The sequence below is a fragment of the Lutjanus erythropterus genome, chromosome 11, assembly GCF_056507025.1.
Source record: "Lutjanus erythropterus isolate fLutEry1 chromosome 11, fLutEry1.hap2, whole genome shotgun sequence".
Classification (NCBI taxonomy): Eukaryota; Metazoa; Chordata; class Actinopteri; order Lutjaniformes; family Lutjanidae; genus Lutjanus; species Lutjanus erythropterus.
In genome coordinates this window covers 16,483,123-16,504,670 of record NC_139327.1, presented here as the reverse complement: position 1 = coordinate 16,504,670, position 21,548 = coordinate 16,483,123, and the positions used below count along the sequence as shown (strand labels likewise).

Sequence of the window (21,548 nt, the reverse complement as noted above, 5' to 3'; positions counted from 1 at the left end):
ATAAACTTTAAAGAAAAAACTTGGTGTGGTTAAAAGACAGTTGTTTAAATCTTATAAACACTGAAAGAACGTAGCTTCTGAGTTGTTGAGATTGCTGATAACCTGTAATGACAATTGTTTGTAAAATAAACGAATACACAGAACTCTGACTGCTATATAATTGGGAATTATAAACACAGACATCCAGCAAGGGACTGCGTCTCCATAGTAATATGACAATTTGGCTGAGTTATCTTAAATCTGGTCAAAATGCAGTTTGCTAATATGCTTGCTGACTAAGTGTTTTGTGTCTGTTGAGCTGCTGTGAGCCTTGTGGTTTTTCTCATCGCCACACAAAGCATCTGTAATTTGCTTTTATGTGTAAATGAACTGAGCTTGTGACTCATGGTGTGTTTTCATTTTAATGTAAAGACACATCTGAATCAGAGTTGAATAAAAAGCAGACTTATAGATACTTGATTACAAAGAAAGAGCTGTTTGTTAATCTTCAGTATGTTTATTCTATTTTTGAATAAATCAGTTGGGTAGAAACAGCTGAGTCACTGAATGACATGTGAGTGCAGGATATAAATGAGTTAAAACAGTACAAATCAAATGAACACGTCATGGTACACAATATTCACTCAACATATAAAAAGCAAACTGCAATTTACAATATGCTGTGTTGTACCCATCGCTGTAGGTACAGGAGGAAGCTATAAACATTCACCATCATTTACAAAATAAGAGCAATGTACAAAAAAGATGGATTTTAATCCTTTTTTTCTTGATACTGAGTATAAAAAAAAGAAAACTAGTTGTCAGAGTCCATGTCACTGTCTCCGCCTATAGATCTGAACTCTTCACTCTCTTCATCTTCACTGAGCTGGACCTGGGAGAGCACAGCTGGTCCTCTCCTGCGCGCTTCATCCTCTTCATCCTCCTCCTCCTCCTCACTGATGCCATAGTCTTCTCCGTTTCCCATGCTGGAGGGCGGCATCTGACTCCGGCTCTCTGTCTCCTCGTAACTGCCGTAACTGAGAAAGAAGAGATGGAAGTCAAACAGGATGGCAAGAGGTGTTTCAAGTTAGAATCCTTAAGATTTTCATGCAATCAAACCCGATTTTTGAAATTATTTATGGCTGGGATTTTTAAGCAATGTCCATCCAATGTGTTTTCATTTCCTACTGTTGTCAATATTAAAACCAATCCACTAATTAAATACAGGACAGGATTTATTGTTAATCAGTCACAGCAGATGCAATGTATTTACTTCAGAAGTTAACACTAATAACACTGTTAAAACTGTGTTGGTCATGTTCGGCATGAAGGTCAGATCAATCACTTTTTGACTGACATGTTTATCCAGACAACTCTGCATTGTGCAAGATGCATTCAGTGTCTATAGAACAGATACACTCTAATTTTAATCCATGCAGCTATTTGCACCAGCTGTGTGCAGGTTTGCGTCTCACAGGCATGAACACAACCTGAAGAAATCATTTACACTTCAAGTTTATTTTTTTGACAATATGCACCTAACATGAACTTGGTGCCAAAAAAACGCACAGGAAGAAATATATTTATCCACATTTTGCACCCAAAGCAGCGCAAAGTGTGCTCCTGTCACAGACATGAAAAAAATTGAGTTAAGGCCGATGCATGCTTGCTCTCTCTCGCTCTCTCTCTCTCATATAGTGATACTGAGCTGACAAGGAGACTGTGAACGTATGACTCTTTTTATTTTGTGTTTCTAGGGTTATATGTTTTTAAGAACACGAAAGAAATCAATGTCATATTTCTTCAAGAGAATTTGGTACAATATTTTCCCTGGAGAGATTTAGTTTAATTCAAACTGCTAGTACTATATTTACATTGTTTTAACATTTTGTCACCACTACAGAAATATGAGAAAACTGCTAAACTATGATAAAGCCTGACGCTGACTGCAATTAGTTATCGGTTTGATTAATGATTTACAGTCTAATAATAGCTTGCTTTGTATTAATTACCGATGGTAGCTCGTCAAGCTAATTATCAATTAATTCTAATAATGTTTTGTCTTCATCAATGTGATTATATCACTCATTGTTACTGAACCATTGGTTTTGACCCTAGTGCCCTTCATTTGGGCTGTGATGTATTTTGTTTTAAGTAGATCAAAAAGAAAACTAAATGCTTACTTCCCCTGGAGAAAAAATCTCAAAAGAGTATGAAGTTGCTTGTAAATGTTTCAGAGACTTAAATAATCTGCATTCTTGAGTAGTGTTATAGAGTACAGGGTTGAATTGTCCCTGAGGTTCAGTTGTACCTGACATTGCTGTCTTCCATGTGAGGCTCATCAGGCCCGTCTCCTTCATATGACATCATGCTCTCGTCCTGCTCCATGCCCATACGGGCCGTGTCTTGAGCTCTCCGTGGAGGTGCAGGTCGCACATCCACCTCTCTGTCAGAGTCACTACCACTCTCTGACAGGTGAATCGCTGGAGGGGACAAACAACAGATCAGGACAAATGTCACACACAACACACAAAGCAGCACATGATGATCACCAAGGACTGGTTAGTTTGCTCACTTGCAAATGGTCTTTATTTTGTTGATATCTGTCATTATTAATTATCTATATTACGTAGACAGAACATAAAATATGCAATTTCATGTGTGTCATTAAGTGAATATTTATGAATATGTATAATGATAATGCATTCTTCTAATCATGATCTAGTGTTGAAACATTTTGCTTATTTTTTCTGTTTTTATTTCCTTTATTCTTCAGTACAGCTGTGACTATTTTCAGCGCTGCAGTTAGACTCACAGGAGAAAGGGTTGTCGCCCTCCTCTTCACTGGCATCATCCTCTCCGTCAGACATGAGCAGATCCTGGTACAGCACGCTGGCTTGGGCTGGCCGGTTAGACCTTCCGTCCTCTTCTTCCTCCTCCTCCTCTTCTTCATGGTCATGCACCCGTCTGCGAAGTGGCAGCAGCATCTCGTCTTCATCATCTTCGTCCTCTAGATCTCCATCTGCGTCCTCTGCCTTAAAAGTCAGACAGACAGACAAATTAGTCTTAGAGCAATAACTGAGGAGTAAGCAAGCTGAAACATAAGTAAGCACATATATAGATACAGGCTTCCTTCACCTTTTCCAAAGTTAAACTCAAGCACTTCTCAGGCATTTTCAAGCTTTCTCAGCTGCAATAAATTACTAATTTATACAAATGCACTCAAAATGATTACTACACTTCTTCATTACATTAAATCAGGTGTTACTGTGTTATAAACAACCAAAATTATATTTCGTGTTAGGATGACAAATTAAAGGAAAACACATCAAAGTTTCATGTTTCAAAATGTGTCTCTCACTCTCTGACTTGTTTCTCAATCTGAGAAGCGAACCCTCCAGTCAGATAGCAAATTCTAAAAGTAATGCAAGTACGATTTACAAGCAGTTTCAAACACTGTATCTAAAATCCAAGCACTTTCAAACCTTGAAAACATCACATAAAAAATTCTATTATTTTGAATAATAAATAATGATTTAATGAAAGATTTAAAAACTATTTACATGTACACACACATCTGTTATTATTATCAGTATTGTTTTGTTTTCATCCTTTCTATCAATTTTATTTGTTTTTATTTATTTGTTCTGTTTAATCTATTTTATCTAGGTCTTTGTCTAGTTTTAATCTAACTATACTGCCTTTTTCCTCCATTTTTCTATAGTTTTTATATCATTTTATTACAGTCTTCACTTCTTTTGTCTTATTATTAGTTAGTAATCTGTTAAGCACTTTAAATTGCACTAACCTGTATGAAAGATGCTGTACACAGAGGTTGTTTGATTGAGTGAAAGAAATGGCATGGTGTGAAAACTGAAGTGATTCTGACAGAGTTATTTGCTTAAATATGTACTTGGTGGCAAGTTGTGTATAAATGTACAGTGGCGACTGCATATCAACTATATAACCTTTCAATAAATCTGTTTTTCTTACAGGAGCAGGAGTCTTGGGTTTGCCATCATCTTCCTCCTCAAAGCCTTCGATGTCCACATCTGACTCCTCCTCTCCTGGTCTTCGAAGGTGGCGACCCTGAGGAGCGAGATATTAAAAGTCTGAGAAGGCTCAAGACAGAGGCTAGAGGCACATGAACTACTCTGAGTTTATACTGTAATCTTATCTGCAATGTTCAAATGTTTAACATGAAGCTGGTGGTGCTCTGAGGAAAGTTTGAGGAGGGGTGGCATGATGTGGTTGCAAGCCTTATTTCTGTCTCTCTCCATACCTGCCCCCCTCTCTTCTCTGGAGCAACCACTAGAGGTCCCTCAGAAAAAAGGCTGCTGGTCTCTCTGGGCAGACTCCCTGAAGCCCCACTGTCAAACAGATCAGCAGGCTGGCCAACAACACAAAAAAGCCACACACACAGACACACACACAGATGGAGAGACAGGACAGGGCGGCAGGAGTGAAGGAGAAAGGACACACTACAGTGAGGAAACTAGAGATTAAAGTCTGGAAAAGGAGAGTTAGTGCAGAAAACGAGCAAAGAAATACAAAGGCTGGGAGCACTACAAGGTGTGTCGAGGAGACTACTGCACGAAGGAAAGTTTAGACTACCTAAAGTCTGTTGTCAGTGTAGCCAGACATAGATACCTGGGAAACCACCCTTTGCCAGGATAGTAAATAAAAGCAGGGCCCTGGCTGCTCTCCTACCTGCGGTGTGTACGGTCCAGGTGTCATCGGGTCCAGACACTCCAAGTCAGCTGCATCCAGAGCTGCTTCTTTAGCAGTAGAGATGTCCTTCTCCAGCTGGGTCAAGTGCTCATCATACTGGAGGCACCAAAACAGGGGATTAGTACAACACTGAACGACTTTCTTTTTCTGCTCATAAGTCAACCAACGTAAATTTAAAAAATACTGACAACAAAAAGAAAGAAATCTCTGTTCATCATGCCCTGACAAGTAAAGATGAGACACAATGGTTTGCTCTGCTGGGCAGACAACATAACTTTGCCATCTTAAGCACTAATAAATACAGCTAGCTAGAAAAGCTGCTAGCAGCTGGTCCCTAAAATGATTAGAGCCACATCATTATATATGGGAGAAAGAATTTTCAAAATTTGACTCTAAAGAGATTAAAGTCTTCCTGAAGCTGTGTAATACTACAGCATATGTTGTCACTGAATCAAACCTAAGCAATTTCAAGAACTATGTAACAATTTAAGACCCTCTAATGTTGTATACGTTTTCATGCCAATATCTCATATGCTTTTCAAAATATTTTCTGCAATAACAGGGTGAATGAAAAACACAAAGCATAACTATTCATTAGGTGAAGCGCATTTGTTATAAATTTGCATTAAAAAATCGTCTCACATTTCTCTCAGCATTGCTTATTAGCTATTCTGGTAATATGGTAAAGCCCAGCCCAACACATCTTTCTGCCATTAAAGAGGCAAACTAAAAGGCAAAGACTGAACATACCTCTGCCAAGGTTTGCTTGCACACATTGACAATCTCCAGGGCAGTCTTGGTATAAGGACTGTCTGGACCTGTGAAAGACACACAAAGAGTATTTGTACAAAAGCTTAACTAAACTGTAGTCCTTCTCACACAGTATTAAACAGAGACCATCAAAGGTTGCAATAACAGTGATAACACGTTTACCATTGTACTTGATACTGTTGGTGTGGATGAGACTGACATCTGAAAGGAACGCATCTCGGTTCTGGTATTTGTGTTTGGAGATGTTCTGTTGAAATAAACACAGAGACATTTTCTGTTTAATTTCTTTTAATTCCTCATATGGAAATGATCAAATGAGTATATTTGTTTAAGGCTGAACTCAGTGTATGACTCTCACCTTGCGGATGCTCTCCAGATCCATGGGGTTTACAATCACCTTATAATAGTCCGGCACAAACTTTTTGTTGACAGGATGGTGAAACGGCCATGACTGAAGTGAAGAGAGGATTTAAAGGATGAGAGGCAGCTCATAAACTTATTCTGCACATGAACTGATCAGTGCACTCAGATTGATTGACTGACAATGGTAAAGGGTGACTCACATCAGGAACCACCATCATTTTCTGGGTCACAATGTTGTCCAGGATGAAGGAGAAGGCCACCTGATCATCGTCATCCAGCAGGGGGTTGATGGCTTTCTCCAGCCTCACCAGTCTGTCCTCCTTCTGCACACAAACACACACACACACACACACACACACACACACACACACACAGCCACACACACACACACACACACACACACACACACACACACACACACAGCCACACACACCCACACACACAGGGTTTAATAGTTAATATGAAACAAAAACAGCAGGGAGTCGTGAAAATGACAAAACATTCACACATTAACACCCACCTCTTTCAGTTTAGTATCGCACAGGTCCAGCATGGACTGGGCCACTTGTGTGATTGGATGTTTTGCGCCTGTTGAAACAAAAACAAGAAATCCGTCTTAACATTCTGACGTGAGTTTAAATTGAAAGTGTGACTGAAACCAGACTAAGAAAAAATATTATTAAAAATCGTATAGAAATGCAAGATGTAAATTTAGGTGTTAAGAATTTTGGAGGTTTCTTGGATGTCTTTTGCATGTGTAAAGATTACTCCATCATCTGTATATATTTGAATTTTAATTTTTTGACATGCATTAGACAGGCCATTGATAGATATTGTGAACAAGACTGACCCAAAACTAGAGCCTTGTGGGACCCCTACAGGACAGTCAAGGTAAGCACTTCAGTGCCTTCAACATGCACACATTGCTTACCATTGGATAGATACAATTTCATCACTTGGATAGCTTCTTCAGAACAATGTGATCATTTAAATCAAAGAACCTGGTGGTCGATGGTATCTGTTGTCAAGACATACGCATGTTCCTATAACTAACCATTGTAGGTGGCGCTGTTTTTGACGATAACTTCCACTGCTTCCCGGAACTCCTCCCGTGATGGGTACATTCGCTTGCGTACATTCTCTCTCAGCGTCTGCAGGTCCATGGGCCGTGTGATGATCTTATAGTAGTCCTTCACCACCTTGGCATTAACTGGTGTGTGGAATGGATATGTCTGCATAGAAGAGGCAGAAAGAGTAAAGATAAGACAGTAGAGAAGTGAAGCAGGTGAATGGCAATATCAGGGTACCATCAGCGTTTCCCAAGTTAAAACTTTTAAAAACATTTTAATACCACCTAGAATGAAATTTAATGTCAACTTCTGGGCTATACAAGTACTAGAAAAGAATTATTTACCAAGTACTTGAATTTAATAAAACAGTTTTGTTATAATACTCAAATACCCTCATATTTAACACACAATAGCTTTGTGAGGTGAGTGTGTGTACTGTAATAACATAAAATGAAAAAGAAAACAGCATTAGGCCTCACAGTCACAGACTGGACCAGGCTTAAACCTCTCATATCTTGCAGTCTGTTCCCATTTAGGATTAAAACACAAAGAGATAACATTTTTAGACGCAGTTTTTTGACACTCCAGTCAACTGACATAAATAGTACCTGTACTGGCATAACATCCAAGTCACCAACACCATGAGTAAATTGCAACGTTAAGCACACACACACGACCAATTTTCATGCATTTGATTTCTGATGTGATATTTATTTAAAGGTAGAATCAGTAGGTGTTTACTATCTTTGTGGTGGGTTTCTGGTGTACACTCACCAGGAAGTTTTCTGACCTATATATAATATACCTTTACTCCTACTAAAGAAAAAGAAAAATTTAAAACATTTGTAAATGAAATTCAACACATTAAAGTACTTATTTTGAGAATATTAAATTCAATGTGGGTACCCCGGACACTGAAACGTTGAGGTGTATGCGTGTGAGCCTGACAAATCTTACGTTGGGGTGATCCCGCATGTCATTGATGATGCTCTCTAACACAGAGGACAAGGTCACCATGGGGTCAGTGCGTCTACGGTGGATGGCCTTGTGTGGTTTCTGTGAATATTACAAGAAAAACAACCAAAAAAAGTTTAAAAGGTCAACTAAAGGGACTCTCAAGTTCAAAATGTGGCAGAACAAGCTGTATAGCATTACTTACATTGAGGTAATCACAGTGCACAGCATTGCCTACACGTCTCTTCTTCTTTGGTGGGAGCTGTTGCTTGGGAAACTTGAGCACTAAAGACTTTCTACGCACTTCATCAGCACTGCAGGAGAAATAAAAGTGTTAGGAGCTACAGGAGGCAGACGCCACAGACAAATTTTGCAGATGATCCAAAAATTAGCCTCCAGTGTAGATATGAGAATTCATGGTAAAAGAAGGAGGAATGAGGACAATCGCTTACCTCTCAATGAGCTGCTTGCCCAGCACGATCTTGGTGCCCTCCACCTTGATCAGCTCCTCGTTGTCATTGTGGATGACGGTCTTTTCCAGCTCTTCCTCCTGCTCCTCAGTCATGGCGACTGGGTTAGAAGGCGGGGCGTTGGTCTGGTAGTACAGCGGGCAGAACTTGTTGGTCCTCATGTGTCCAATGGCTCCACATGCTCCGCACTTTAGCTAGCGAGAAGAGGCAAACATTAAGGAACATGACCAATAAACACCCTGCATTATATGATGATAATATTGAAAGAGCAATACTACAAACTGGCCTTAAGATTTGCATTTAGCTGGGTACCAAAGAACTGGTGAGAAAAAAGTAAAGGAGAGGATATAGTACTGAATCAGCAGGCTTACTTTTACCTTGAGGTCTGGTCTCTCTTTGACCTTCTTGGCCTTCTTCTCTGGAGGTCCTTTGATCTTGTCTTTCTCTTGGTTTCTCTTCAGCCTCCTCAGCTGCTCTTGAATACGCCGACGCTCCTTCCTCATCTCCTCTCTGTGCTGCTCATCGAAGAGGGCAAACTTCCGTCTGTAGCCAGAAAGACACACACACAGTTGTTATTACTACAACAAAGTGACTTTACATGGTACTGTGTTGTGACAATATCTATTTTATTATTATTTTATTTTATCATCTTTATTTTATTTCATAAAAGGACTGCTACTGGCTGCTGCATTGTTTTAGTTTTGCAATTGGACATAAGTCAAGCATTCATTGCCAAAGTCAATTCATGCCAATTTTTGCATATGCTTAGGTCATGGCTGGCCCGTCTAAGAAAGTTGAAACACTTTAAGTTAAAAGGAAAAACTGATTTTATACAAACAAAAAAATCTGCACACATCAGATTTATTAATAATATAGGAAATTTTTTCAAGTTGTATTAAACTCCAGTTGTAAACATTTTTCTTTTTTGTATAATTTTGTTTTGGGTGTGATTTAAAGTTCATTAACTGATTTTATGTTTATAGAGCAGACTATTCAAATTATTTTTTGAACTATGACATCATCATCATACAGCCACTCTAAGACGAGAAATCTCAGTATTAAATTAGTAAGACTCACATGAATTCATCATCCTTGGTGGTTCTGATCCTGGTGTAGGCATCGATGACTGCAGCCTTGCGTACTGTCTCGCAGCGGACATATTCCTTGCCGTCCTCGTCCCTGAAGGTGCGGTAGATCTTGAGTCTCCTTCCTGTGGCTGAGGAGTTCAGGCTGGTGACGGAGGACGTGTCATCATCCTTGTGGGAGCTGGTGGATAAAGAGCTGGCTGCAGAGTGAAGGGAGGTAAAGTTCACAGTTAGAGACACTAACATTTAAGGCTGTGTACTGGCATAAATCTGGCATTACATACATATCATGATTCAATATATTGCTATTTTTAACCTATGATTGTAGGAAAACTGTCATAGTATTACGAACACACCACCATATGGAATAAAATTGAGGTTAAGTTTTTTATGCAATTGGAACAGTGATGATAGATAACAACACTACTACATTGTGGCTGGGGGTTTAAACACAACACCATACTGCCAAAGATCTTTACATGTCACAATATCATGATAGAATGCTTTTGAGTGCATCTGTATTTTCTTACACCCCTACTAAGAACAGTCTAAAGCAGATACGTCTTCAATGCACTCTTTCTTTCAGAAACTCACACAAGCCTTTGCGCCGGTCCTTGCGTCCCTTGTTGTCGCGATCGCTCTCTTCGCCCATCAGCATCCTCTGCAGCTCCTTCCTCTCTTGCTCCTCCCTCTCGCGGGAAAGCTGAGAGCTGGTCTTCTTGTTCTGCAGCATGTTCTCAATGTTCTTTCCCATCTCCTCAAAGTCACTGTCCTCTGCTGAGCTGCTGTCTGTGTCTGTCGACAGCACCTCCGTCGACTCTAGCACTCTGTGGTGGGGGTGCAACAAGTAGAAGGGCTCAAGGTATGTTCAGACAGAATCCTAAATAACATGAACAAGCCCATGTGGAATCTGTGCTGCTGAATTACGACAACACCTCTGTAGATTTTAACAAGTAGAGATGCTGCTTGTAAAACTTAAATCGTATCAAGTACCTCACTAATAAGCTATTTATATATTTGTTTGAATATACTGAAAATTATATGGTGATTGATTTGCAAATTATTATTTTTTTTATCTCTGCTCCCTGCTCTACATTTATGCTGGCTGATTTTACCAACACATGCTCACAATTTGTTTTGAATTCTTGGTAATTAAGTAAAATTTTAAATTCAAAGGTTCTACTAAAATTTACTAAATATTTCTCTCAGCTCATTGCTATCTTTGCTGTCTAAAACAAGCAAAAAAAGGGCTGTTAAATTTCCCAGATTTTCATTCTGAATCACAGCTGCAAGATATTAAAAAATAATCCACCTGAGCCCGCAGATAAACCTAAAAATGAATCTCACTTGTTCTGCAGGTCAAAGATCCTCTGGCATTCCTCCTTGTAGCGCTCCTGGTGTTCGGCAACAGAGAAACGGGAGCCTCTGGCAAACTTGCTCATGGGTCCCTCGCCTGAACGTGCCTGCTCCGTGGACATGGTTCTCACCACGTCAATCACCTCCCAGCGTGAGAGCTTCTTGATCTAAAGCAAATACGAGCACACACTCACTTTAACAAGCCCGAAAGGTAAGGTATGAAACCCCCACTTGAAAAGTTTTTGTGGGTGTTCCAGTCAAAGTGAATAATATGTCCTGCATCCAGAGGTCATATTAACTGAAGATTTTCTATCATTGACTGAATTCTTTACCTCGACAGAAAAATTTGAAAGCTGTTCAATCATTTTGAAAGATTAAAACACTCTACCATAACGAGGTATTGTGTCTGTTGCAGTGAGGGAGAGATCAACTTAAGTCATATAAAAGATTATTTTTAGCCAAATAATCAAATACACTACAGCATGGGAATTACCTATGATGTAATAAATCAGAATATATTTCTTGCTTTTTCCATGAAGGTCTGATTTTTAGAAATAAAGGCACAAAGAAGGTCTGAAAAGTCACTAAATCTAGCAAGAAAGTTGGCAAAGCTGAGGCCCATAATTATGATATGGTGACAAGTAAGTGGCTAAAACTACATTCATCAACATTGTTCATTTTTTCTCTCCATACCCCTACAAATGTGTTAAATGTTACTGTTATAAAGTTGTTTTAAAAAATTAAATGTTATTAATATATATTATATATATATATATATATACGTGTGTGTAAAATAACGGACAAAAAAAACTGAGTCTCATGCAACCTCTGCCTACATCAGCATATAACCGTGATCTTACCTCTTCCTCTGGAACACCAAACTTGCGCAGCAGCTGCTTGGCATTCTTCAGTGAGAGTCTTCTCAGGTCAGCATCTGTCCCCGTCACCGTTTTCTTGGCAGGCTGTGGCTCTTTGTCATCCTGAAAAACCATAAAGGATCAGAGATTTCACCCTCTGTGCGTGAAAGCAGAATATCAAAACATTGAGGTGGCAGACTTTTTCTTAAGACGGTCAGACCTTCTGTTGAGTGGGCTTGTTGGGCACTTTGACATAGGAGAAGCCTTCTCCACAGCCTGTTGGGTCAGCCACACCTGTGACCTCCAACAGGCATTTCCCCTTCATGGCAGAAATAAAGGCTCTGGTTGTGTTCCAAGGAGCAGTCCGCACCTAGGACATATGAGAGAGGATGAGCAATCTGATCAATCTGAAAAGTTTCTTTTTGTGGCTTCATTATGAGGAAGCACTCGGATCAATACCTCATCATCAATCTTCATCTGAAAGTCCTCTTCGTTCTCCTCCTCTGGAGCAAAGAAGGACTTCTCACCATATCCAGCATCCTAAAGGGATAAAATAAAGAGCAGTGAAGCCATGCCACAATACTCTCTTGTATTAACTATCTGACGTCATTTAGAGGTCAACACTGTTACCTTGAGTCTCTGCTCTGCCACCAGCATACTGTAGTAAGAACAGCACTGCTCTGGAGACACCATGGCCCTGATCTCCTCCTCTGTAGGCAACCTGAAGTCAGGCTTCAGCACCCACCAGTTTGAGTCCATCCCTAACATGAGGAGGACAGTGTTCAGACATTTTCTCTTGAGCCATTATGGCTTGAACTGAAGACTACAAGTCCATTAGGAAAATCTTAAGTTGGGAGCAGCCCTGCTCTAGATCATTAGAATGCAGTATTATAACCAAAAAACATAATCTTGACCTTGAGTTTCCACTTTAGGTAAATGTATGTTAACCATTTGTGTCATGTGACCTTATGCTGTCCTTACACTAAATCTTAACCGTGTGATAAAATCCATAGGTGTGAAAAGGTCTTTCCCTGCACAGATTCCTGTCTGTCGATTCAAGGCACACATACAGCTGAGCTCATGCAGCTTAAAACTGCTCTTCAGAACCTCAACAATGTCCTGATTTAACACTACTGGATTAAAGTTACTCCAACAGATGATGATGATCACTGAATGGTGCACAAACATGATGGAGATTTAATCGTGAATGAAGGCGTGTCTACCTGTACGTTTGAAGTCAGCGCAGAGTTTTAGTCGTTTCCTGATGCTGCTCTCTGAGTGAGAGGGAAAAGCTTTCTTTATATCCTCCATGCGGATTCTCCGGGGCCGATCTTTGCTCTTCCAGAACAGACGGTAAATGAACACCTGCAGAATACGAATGAGACAGGTGAGAATTTGCAGCAACAATAGCTCAGGTTTCTGGAGAGGTCAGACAGATAAACACACCTGTAGGAAGTCTCTGATGTGAGTGTTGGCTCGTTTGGAGTTGGGGCCTGGAACCTCAAACAAGGGGCACTCCTGACCAACTACAAAAATGTCGACAATCTCTCTGATGTAGTAGCCATGTCTCGTTCGTAGAACCAAGAAATCGGTCTCCGGCATCTTGTGCAGGTAGATTGGAGCACGGAAGAGGTTGTTTTCAAATGCCTACAAGAAAAAGACATAACATCTCACACGTGCCATGATAACAGAGCAGCAATGCTTTACCTTTACACTGAATGCTTGACTGTTACAGTGCTAACCTGGAGCAGCTGTCCAGGATGCAAAGAACCCAAGAACGGGGATGTGTGACAGTACACCGTCTCTCCATATTTACAGTCAGGTGCTCCAGGATCCTTTCCAGGTTTCTGAAGAATACAGTAACAATGCCATAATGTGTTTTAACAGCTGTATCCAACAAACAAGTGACAAGTATCTTTGTAATGCATAGTCTATTAAAGGGATAGTTTACATTATTTGAAGTGGGGCTGTAAGAGGTATTAATCCATAGTCACTATGTAGCCTAGAGGACATGCTGGTCCCCAGTTTGAAGAAGCTGAGAGGAGTGCCTGCATGTTAGCTTGGAAATGTGCTGGTGTGGATAGAGCCGGCAACAAGAGCTATTTTACTTTAAAAAGGCATTTACAATGGCACTTAAAAAAAATCAATATCAGAAATCAGTCATTTTACCTCACAGAACACAGGAGATGCTGATCTACTGCTGCCACAATCGGTTAGTTTGTTTACAAGCAGCAGACCAGCGGCTCCTGTGTTCTGTGAGATAGAATTACTGATTTTGCCAGTGGAGTCTGGTTGAGTGCAAAAAAGCTATATTTAGCTTATATAAAAGTGTTTTCCTGTTGGAAAAGGATGTCTGACAAAAAGGTAAAGCAGTAAATACAGCAAACACTTAAATAATATTGTTTTTTTTTTTTTAGATGGACCTTTTTTAAGTGGCTAAAATATGTTTTGCTGCTGACCCTGACCACAACAATATCTGCTTCTCCAAACTGGGGGCGTGTCAATCAGCATCTACTGTAGGTGATACACTGATTATCAATAAGCACCTCATGCAGTCCACTTCAAATAACTATCTCCTTAAATTATTCAAAGTTTTTATATTTAGAACATACTACCAGTATTTAAGACATTTTAAGATTTTCAAAGACTTCTGTAAAGTCATGAGTGAAAAACAGAGACAAGACTCACTCTTTTGTAGTAGTTTTTAATCTTAGTGGCCATGCCGACTTGCATGATGAGAGGGGCGTATTCTTCACTGTACTCTGCCAGGATCAGATCTCCATCTTTGCCTGTCAGGTCCTGCGGGGTTCGCATGAAGAACATGTCTCCTCCTCCCGAAGCCTGACGCTCCTGCTCTCGCATCTACGCCAAAAAATATTCACATACACTCAGTACACCACAAATGTACACATAAATGTTATGCAAGGTTATCTGAAGGTTCATAGAAGCTCCACCTTGGCCTTCTTCTTTATGTGTTTAAGCAGCGGCTGGACAGCGTGGGGACCTGGTTGAGCCAAAGCACCAAATGAGTACTTCTTCAGAGTCGGTCGATGAAACTGGCGCAGTTTCATGGGTCCCATGTGAGTGGGGAAGAAGGGCTGCCTCAGCTCCAGCGCTGGGATGGAGTGCTGTTATAAGGATAGAAGTTTTACTCACTCAAATCATGTGACATTCAAGACTTTAACTGCTTACATTTCTCAGGTTATGACTCTGTGTCTACTCTGTAAGATTTGTCAGGATTCTGTCACAGTATTTACAGTGTAAATTTCAACTGAAAGAATCCCTGTGGAGATAATTTCCTGTCTGCGTTATCATTTTTGTGGGCTCCGTACCTGAATGATGTTGCCACCAAAGGTTCCCCTCAGGCCTTGCTGTTTGGGATAGTAGAACTCATCATTAGAGAGGTTCCAGGGGTCCTTCACTTCAGGCTGGGACATGTTCTGAGTTGAGAAAAAACATATTTCACACTGAAAGTAATGTAATTTAAACCTTTTCTGTGTTTGAATTGAACTGTTCGGATACCAATATTTCACAGCTCCCACATAATAGAATTTTGTAGCCTCAGGCTGCGAGTACTCTGTCAATTTAATTTCACCATAATTTGCTCCTTCATTATGCAGCCTTGATCTTCCTTATTAAGAGACACATTTTACCATTTCCTGTTTCAAATGACCCACATCTCCACTACAGAAGCCGATCTTGTAATCTGCCGTTTCATATAATCAAACATGAGCCTTCACTGGTTTGCCTGATGAGGCGGCGTACCTGCTGTGGCTCATCTTTTATCACCCCAGTCTTTCCCAGCAGGATGCGGCTCTTCTTGATTGCAGTCTCCTTCTTGTTCTCCTTTGATGGGGAGTGGGAAGTCATCTCCTCCTTTTCATTGGGAATTTCTACGAGGGAAAACAGTTTGCCAAAATAAGAGTCAGCTCTATTGCCACATACATCTGTGAGGACTTCACCGTGGTATATTGGTGCATAACAATAAACCGAGTAAGTAGAAAAATATAAAGAAACAACAAAGCAAGCACTGCAAGCCAAGAAGCTTAGATAGAAAACAGAAAAGCAGGAGTCTACAAATAAAACATGTTTTTAAACTTATGGCTTTTCTATAGTTCTACAATGTTTTTCACAGTATTTGACCTTTCATTTTTCAATGAAACAATTTATTCAGGAATCAGGTTTTTTTTTGGTTTTTTTTTAAATCTGACTGCCGATAAGATAAATTATTTTTAAAATGCACTACTTTGGGTCTGATGCAGCTGCCTCTCTCTTTTTGAAGTCACCATTCTGTGGTCCATCCGCATCTGATTATGGAAAAGTTTTATTTTAATTAAACATTTGCTTTTCATATAAAAAAATCAATTAAGTTTTGTGTTAGTTTTTGTTATTCTAAATTTTGACACAAAACTTTATTTTTACTGTTATTGTTTATCTGTTAAAAATATTGGTTAACAGTCTCCTTGATCTGTACTCATTTGTATCTTTAGTGGCCCTAAAAAACTACATCAGTTGACCTCTAGTTTTGTGTATTTTGTAATCCCACCTTCTCCTTGTTAATGTGATTATTCAGCTTTAACATGACCCCAACATGATAAAGTTAACAATCCTCAGAAAGATCATACAGCATATTTTAAATCACATTCACATGAAAGTTGTCAATTTTGGAAAAAGCAAAACAGAGGTGAATATGTAGCCCAACAGGACAGTAATTCTGAATATACCTAAGATGATATTTTCATCATTGGGATCCAGCGTCAGAACAGGAGGCATGAGCATGTGATCCATCTCCTGGTCATCCCAGATAATGTTATCCTCCCAGCGTCCATACACCAACTCCTCGTTGTCAATGGGGAAAATGGAAAACCAGGGAGAGTCTTCTTCCAGAGAAGCTGCAAAAAGACACAAACAAATGAAAACAATACAGAAAGAAAGAAAAAAAGGTGAATCCACTATTTGTACTGCAACCTACAAATAAGCTTACCTTGATTATCGTGGCTGTTTTTTTCTCGCTTTGAGCCAGAGATTGAAGAAGCTTTGGGCATAGGTGGAGGTGTAGGTGGCACCAACTGGGAATTACTTCTTGTCAGACCTATGAGATTAAACAGATCACACACATGAAATACCCTATAAAAAAATGTATGTACAAAGTTAGGGTAGCCAATGATTTTCAACAGGACATGAGGCAAACGTATTAGCAATATACAAAAAATAAAGGAGTAGCTGGGGCAATAGAGTTTTTTTTTTAATGAATTATGCAAAAAAAGAAATACAAGTTTGAAAAAAAATCCAAAATGACGCATTGCAAGATGCATGTCTGTATTTTTCCTTAGGCCTTACCTTGCTGTGCATTATAAGCGTTGGCATTGCGGGTCATGCTCGAGGGCAGCCACCCTGCCAGGCTGGCTCTCTGAGTTTTGGTGCCCTTGTGTTTTACTTCCTCCCCGTTCCAAATAATATCATCTTCCCATTGCAGTTGAGTGACCATCAGGAAGAGCTCATTCTCAAGGGCTTGTTTGTCCTTATCTTCATCATCACCATCACCATTATCATCATCTTCATTGTCGATGTCTTGCCTCATAAGCTAGAGATATATTATACACAATATCAGTAATACAGTAAGCGTAATTTCCATGTTATGGCTACAGATGTTCATGTCTGCATACCTCATGTGCCATCTCTGTTATTTCTTTAGGCGTGTCCTGCTTCTCAGGCTCACTGGACTCTTTTTCTTTTAGCTTAAACCCGTAGTTGAAGTTGCTACCATCCTCAGAGACTCCCAGCATGTCGTACCAGAGCTGAGCTGGACCATATCTCCATTCTGCTACTTTAGGTCGAGACTCTGCCTCCTTGTCTCCATCACCACAAGTCTGTGAGAACTTGGATTCTACTGGAGCCATCATGGTTATCTGGACGACACAGAAAAGCATGTGTAGTGCTGGATACAGTGGCATATTGAGAGACTACTATCAGCTAGCATTATAAACACCTACAATAGCCTGTAATGCTGGAAGATTTACCTCATCATCAGAGAGACACTGCTCTGGGGGTGGAGGGGCTGCATACTCATAAATCCATCCAGACTTCTTCTCCTGGTTTTGCTCTGTGGGCTCTCCTTCTGGAGGAGGTGTCCCAGGCTGAGGGTCTCGGTGCTTCCGCTTCTTCTTCCTGCGGGCGCTCCTCCAGACTGATGGCATGTTCTTTCCAGGACCAAAAAGCCGCAAGAACCTAAGCACCTGGTAGAATATCCAAGACAGTTGGTGTCAGTAGTGATAAAACAAAACTTTAGCAGGTGTAATGATACATTTCAGCTCAGGATGGTGCCTGTACAGTTGCTTTACCTTTCCAGGTCTAAACTCTGGGAAGAGCTCTGTGACACCAGGCAGCGCTTTAGCAGCATCTTTCTGCATGATGCCAGCAAGAGGGAGATTAAGCCTGTCTGGGGGGCCTCCCGCCCCCAAACCCTGACAGGGACGGTCAGTTTCTGACTCGGAGTCTGACGAGCTGCTGAAGTCAACTTTATCACCTGTAGAGGACGGTGCAATGATGGAGGGAAGGATGATCCCATCACCCTCTTCACCAACTGTGGGGACAGACAGCAGCAGAAGAAAAAATCAGGTTATCTTCAGCAAGTTTAGCTATAAAGCATCATTCAGAGACAGGGCAATTCAAAGTGCTTCACAGGGGCAGAGAAATACAATAAAAATAAGGCTGAATTTTAGATTAATAACATTAACCCTGAGGAAGTATCCTTTGCAAATTCACTTCCTTACAGACTCCAGAATAGCAGCAATAGAGGTAAACAGTGTAAACCTCTGTGGAAGAGGGCAAGCCAAACACAATTTCTCTCAAGGGACTAATTATGGGTAAACATGTCCTTACCAGTTGTGCTCTGAGCAGAGGGTTCCTCTTTCTTTGCAGATGTGGGAAGGCTTGGTGGTGGTGGAGGAGGCATAAGCTTAGCATCAATATCCTCGCAGTCGGCATCATAGTCATCCTCATCATCTAAGATAAAAGAAATGAAAAATGCTTACCTTAAAATAAGTGGAAAAAAAAAAAACTAAACAGAAAGTCTAACAACATTTTGTCATTAATTGTGAATGCATTTAGTGTTTTTATTATTTTGTGCATTCTATAAGGGCATATGAATTGTAAAGAGGAGGAGGATACTAGGACAGGTTCATTTCTTTTGTTCTAATTTGCAGGATGTCCTTGTTGTATTATCTCTGTTATTGCTTTATGGATTCTGTGTATGCTATGTGTGATTGTCTGCCCTGTTCTGTCCTGTTCTAAAATCAGGGACCATGTTGGAAATAACACTTTACATGTTGTCCCTTGGATTGTTAGTCTTCTATGGACATAATTAAAATCAATCAATTAATCAATCTTTGGTAAGGAAGAATGAAAATTGTGGTAAAAATAAAATTCTGTACAAAAACAAAAGTAAAAAGGAGTTGTTTCGACAATTACTATTGTATATAAGTTTATCTTTATAAAGATGAGATCATTTTTATACATATTAAGAAAATGATATATAAACAAAAAAAGATGTGTAATTTCTAATTGAGTCTAACAACAATCAAACACAAATGTGACTCTAAGGAGATGTAATTTGATCACCTGTTTTCCTTGTGGGCTGCAAAGTCCCCATGGCCTGACGGTACTTCTTTGTCTCATCCTCAGCGACCTCACTGATGTCAGAATAATCGACTGCATCTTCAGTGCTTTTCACCCAGCCTGGATGAGGGGAGATATTTGAAAATGTCATCCCATCCCATCCTGTCACCGGCTAAATTACTTCAAAGACACTGTTTTATATTTTAAAACTAACCTTCTGCATCCACACTACCAGACTCTCTGGTTTCCTCTTGATCATCTTCCTCGTTGGCAGTGATCTCTGTAATGAGAGAGCCCAGACCAAGACTACCCAAACCAGCCAAGTGCTTTTTGGACTCCTTTGATCCAAAGAAAGGGCAGAAACAGAATAGAAAGTTGGCAATATGGGGAGAAAATACTTACAGTTAATCATACAACACAGGACTGCACAATTAATCAGAATGTTATCAAAATTGCAGCAGCTGTAATTTTTCAAAAGGAATAATGTGTGATAAAACAGTATTATTATGAAGTACAGTAGCACCGCAGAGATGTCCTGGCCTACAAATCTTTTTCTCCAGTCGTAAGAAAACATGTTTGTTTGGTACAGACCCCAACAAAAGTCACATCATCATGATTTTAAAATTTTCAGTGAAAATATAATTGAGACACACGCACTGATCGCCAGATTAACTGATAGTTAATAATCGTTAGGTGCAGCCCCAATTATTTTTTTCTTCCATATCGTGCAGTCCTAGTGAAAAATACTATATTGCAAATAACTTGCAACATGGTTTGGAACAATCTTAATGTTAGTGCTATGAATGATAATGCTGTATAAAATGACTCTTAGATGCTAAAAAGGGTATCTTTAAAATACCCACATTGTCCAGGACGCTGTCATCCTCAAGCTGTCCATCTTCGTTGATGTTTCCAAAGAGGAAGCCAGTTATAGAAAACGGGCGATCTTGGTCATCATCACTGTCGGAGTCCGACATCCTAAAGGAATAAGTGTGGGATTATTATCACATTTGGTTAATCTTCTCATCCTGAGTGACTTGCAGGATTAGTGACAGACATTACTGTGATCCTGAAATGATCCTGCAGGAGTGACGCACACCGAATATCACAACATTGTAGCATCAAATGTGTTGTACTAAGACTACAGCCATTCATTCTCTACCCCCTTCCCTTAACTATAAAAATGTGCCGGAATAATAAATAAATGATACTAAATTGGTTAACTGTCCATGTTGTCTTGTGCTGCTGTGGGGTGCAACATTAGCTACGCTCGCTAACCTTAGCTATCTTGCTAGCAAGTAACAAAACAATTAAAACATCATTATTATCATAAATGCAATTTACACTTACCTGCCGTGACTTAACTTTAGATGTCGTAAGTCCTGGTTTTAGCCAGCTTGCTGTATCTGTTGAATGTTAATGCTAAGTGCAGTTCGTTAGCGGTTCATTTTGGGGGCAAAGTAGCCAAGTTAGCTAATGTTACCCAGACAAAATAACTTGAATTACATGAACTTAAGTCTATGTAAACACATTTCCAACGTTGACTGTGCCTGTTTTGTGAGGTCAGAAAGAGAAACCACAAAAATGCATTTAATTTAGTCTTAACATACGCTTCCACTTTTGTTTTTATTTGTGTGTGTCGTGCAGCTCAACACCGCTAGCTAAGCTAGTTGGCTGCCGTAGGGTGACCCGGATGAAGAGGGTGAGGCGTTCAAGCACTCCTTGTAACGTGGTAAATTATCCAGGATGCTACAAAGAAGCGGAATCTTCAATATCCAGAGTATTACTTGGCAGTGGAGGTGGGAGTACTGAGATCCTTTGCTTGAGTAAAAGTAGAAACACATGATATAAAAGTATTCAATTTACAAGTAAAAGTCCTGAATTAAAATATTACTTAAATAAAAGTACAGATATATTATCAGCAAAATGTACTTGCAATGTCAAAAGTAAAAGTACTCATTGTGCAGAATGACTCCTTTCACTTTCCTGAAACTTTCCTGAAATGTAGTAGAGTAGAAATAGAAAGTAGAATAGAATGGAAGTCCACAAGTAAGGTACAACTGCCTTTCTACAGGAATATTACACTGTGCTTTGTTTATAAAGTTTCCTGTTAGATAAAATGTAAGCCATTGTTCTGGTCACTGTTATCCACACTAAACTGTTTTTTGTTTTGTTTTTTTTTCTTTGGTTGTGTTTGGTGTGCTAACTGTGCCCATTGTTGCCCATTTAAACTAAGTGCCAATACTCCTCAATTAATTATAGATAAAGGTTTTGCTTATTTACGTTTATTAATAT

The 21,548-nt window shown here is 39.7% G+C and overlaps 1 protein-coding gene across 4 annotated transcripts; it reads right to left on the bottom strand.

Moving 5' to 3' along the window:
* Positions 1-474: 474 nt before the first annotated feature.
* Positions 475-20,686, bottom strand: taf1 (TAF1 RNA polymerase II, TATA box binding protein (TBP)-associated factor). Of its 4 annotated transcripts, none has more exons than XM_084730989.1 (41): positions 20,604-20,686; positions 20,117-20,231; positions 19,468-19,591; positions 19,257-19,373; positions 18,519-18,641; positions 17,978-18,219; positions 17,657-17,872; positions 17,303-17,545; positions 16,977-17,220; positions 16,621-16,728; positions 16,361-16,528; positions 15,402-15,529; positions 14,969-15,076; positions 14,591-14,764; positions 14,325-14,498; positions 13,379-13,483; positions 13,083-13,283; positions 12,860-13,001; positions 12,267-12,397; positions 12,096-12,176; positions 11,857-12,006; positions 11,640-11,759; positions 10,771-10,946; positions 10,018-10,250; positions 9,416-9,623; positions 8,710-8,881; positions 8,321-8,532; positions 8,074-8,182; positions 7,872-7,970; positions 6,899-7,076; positions 6,365-6,432; positions 6,045-6,167; positions 5,840-5,932; positions 5,644-5,728; positions 5,461-5,528; positions 4,690-4,806; positions 4,262-4,369; positions 3,973-4,068; positions 2,795-3,014; positions 2,291-2,462; positions 475-1,016 (listed from the first exon to the last, which is right to left on the bottom strand). In XM_084730989.1, exons 2-41 carry the CDS (start codon positions 20,228-20,230, stop codon positions 794-796), a joined length of 5,973 nt encoding a protein of 1,990 aa, XP_084587115.1. In that variant the 5' UTR covers position 20,231; positions 20,604-20,686; the 3' UTR covers positions 475-793. The 4 variants fall into 4 exon arrangements, with proteins under 4 accessions (XP_084587115.1, XP_084587116.1, XP_084587117.1 ...); XM_084730990.1 differs by having other exon boundaries at positions 8,716-8,881; XM_084730991.1 differs by lacking the exon at positions 4,262-4,369.
* Positions 20,687-21,548: the final 862 nt, after the last annotated feature.

What these genes read in the sequence shown, in the direction of transcription:
- taf1 (XM_084730989.1), bottom strand. Translation starts at nt 20,230, where the DNA reads ATGTCGGACTCCGACAGTGATGATGACCAAGATCGCCCGTTTTCTATA. An exon ending in TAAAAGATGAGCCACAGCAG is followed by an intron (nt 15,077 to 15,401) that starts GTACGCCGCCTC and finishes TTCTCAACTCAG; the next exon opens with AACATGTCCCAGCCTGAAGT. An exon ending in GGACCGGCGCAAAGGCTTGT is followed by an intron (nt 9,624 to 10,017) that starts GTGAGTTTCTGA and finishes TTCACTCTGCAG; the next exon opens with CCAGCTCTTTATCCACCAGC.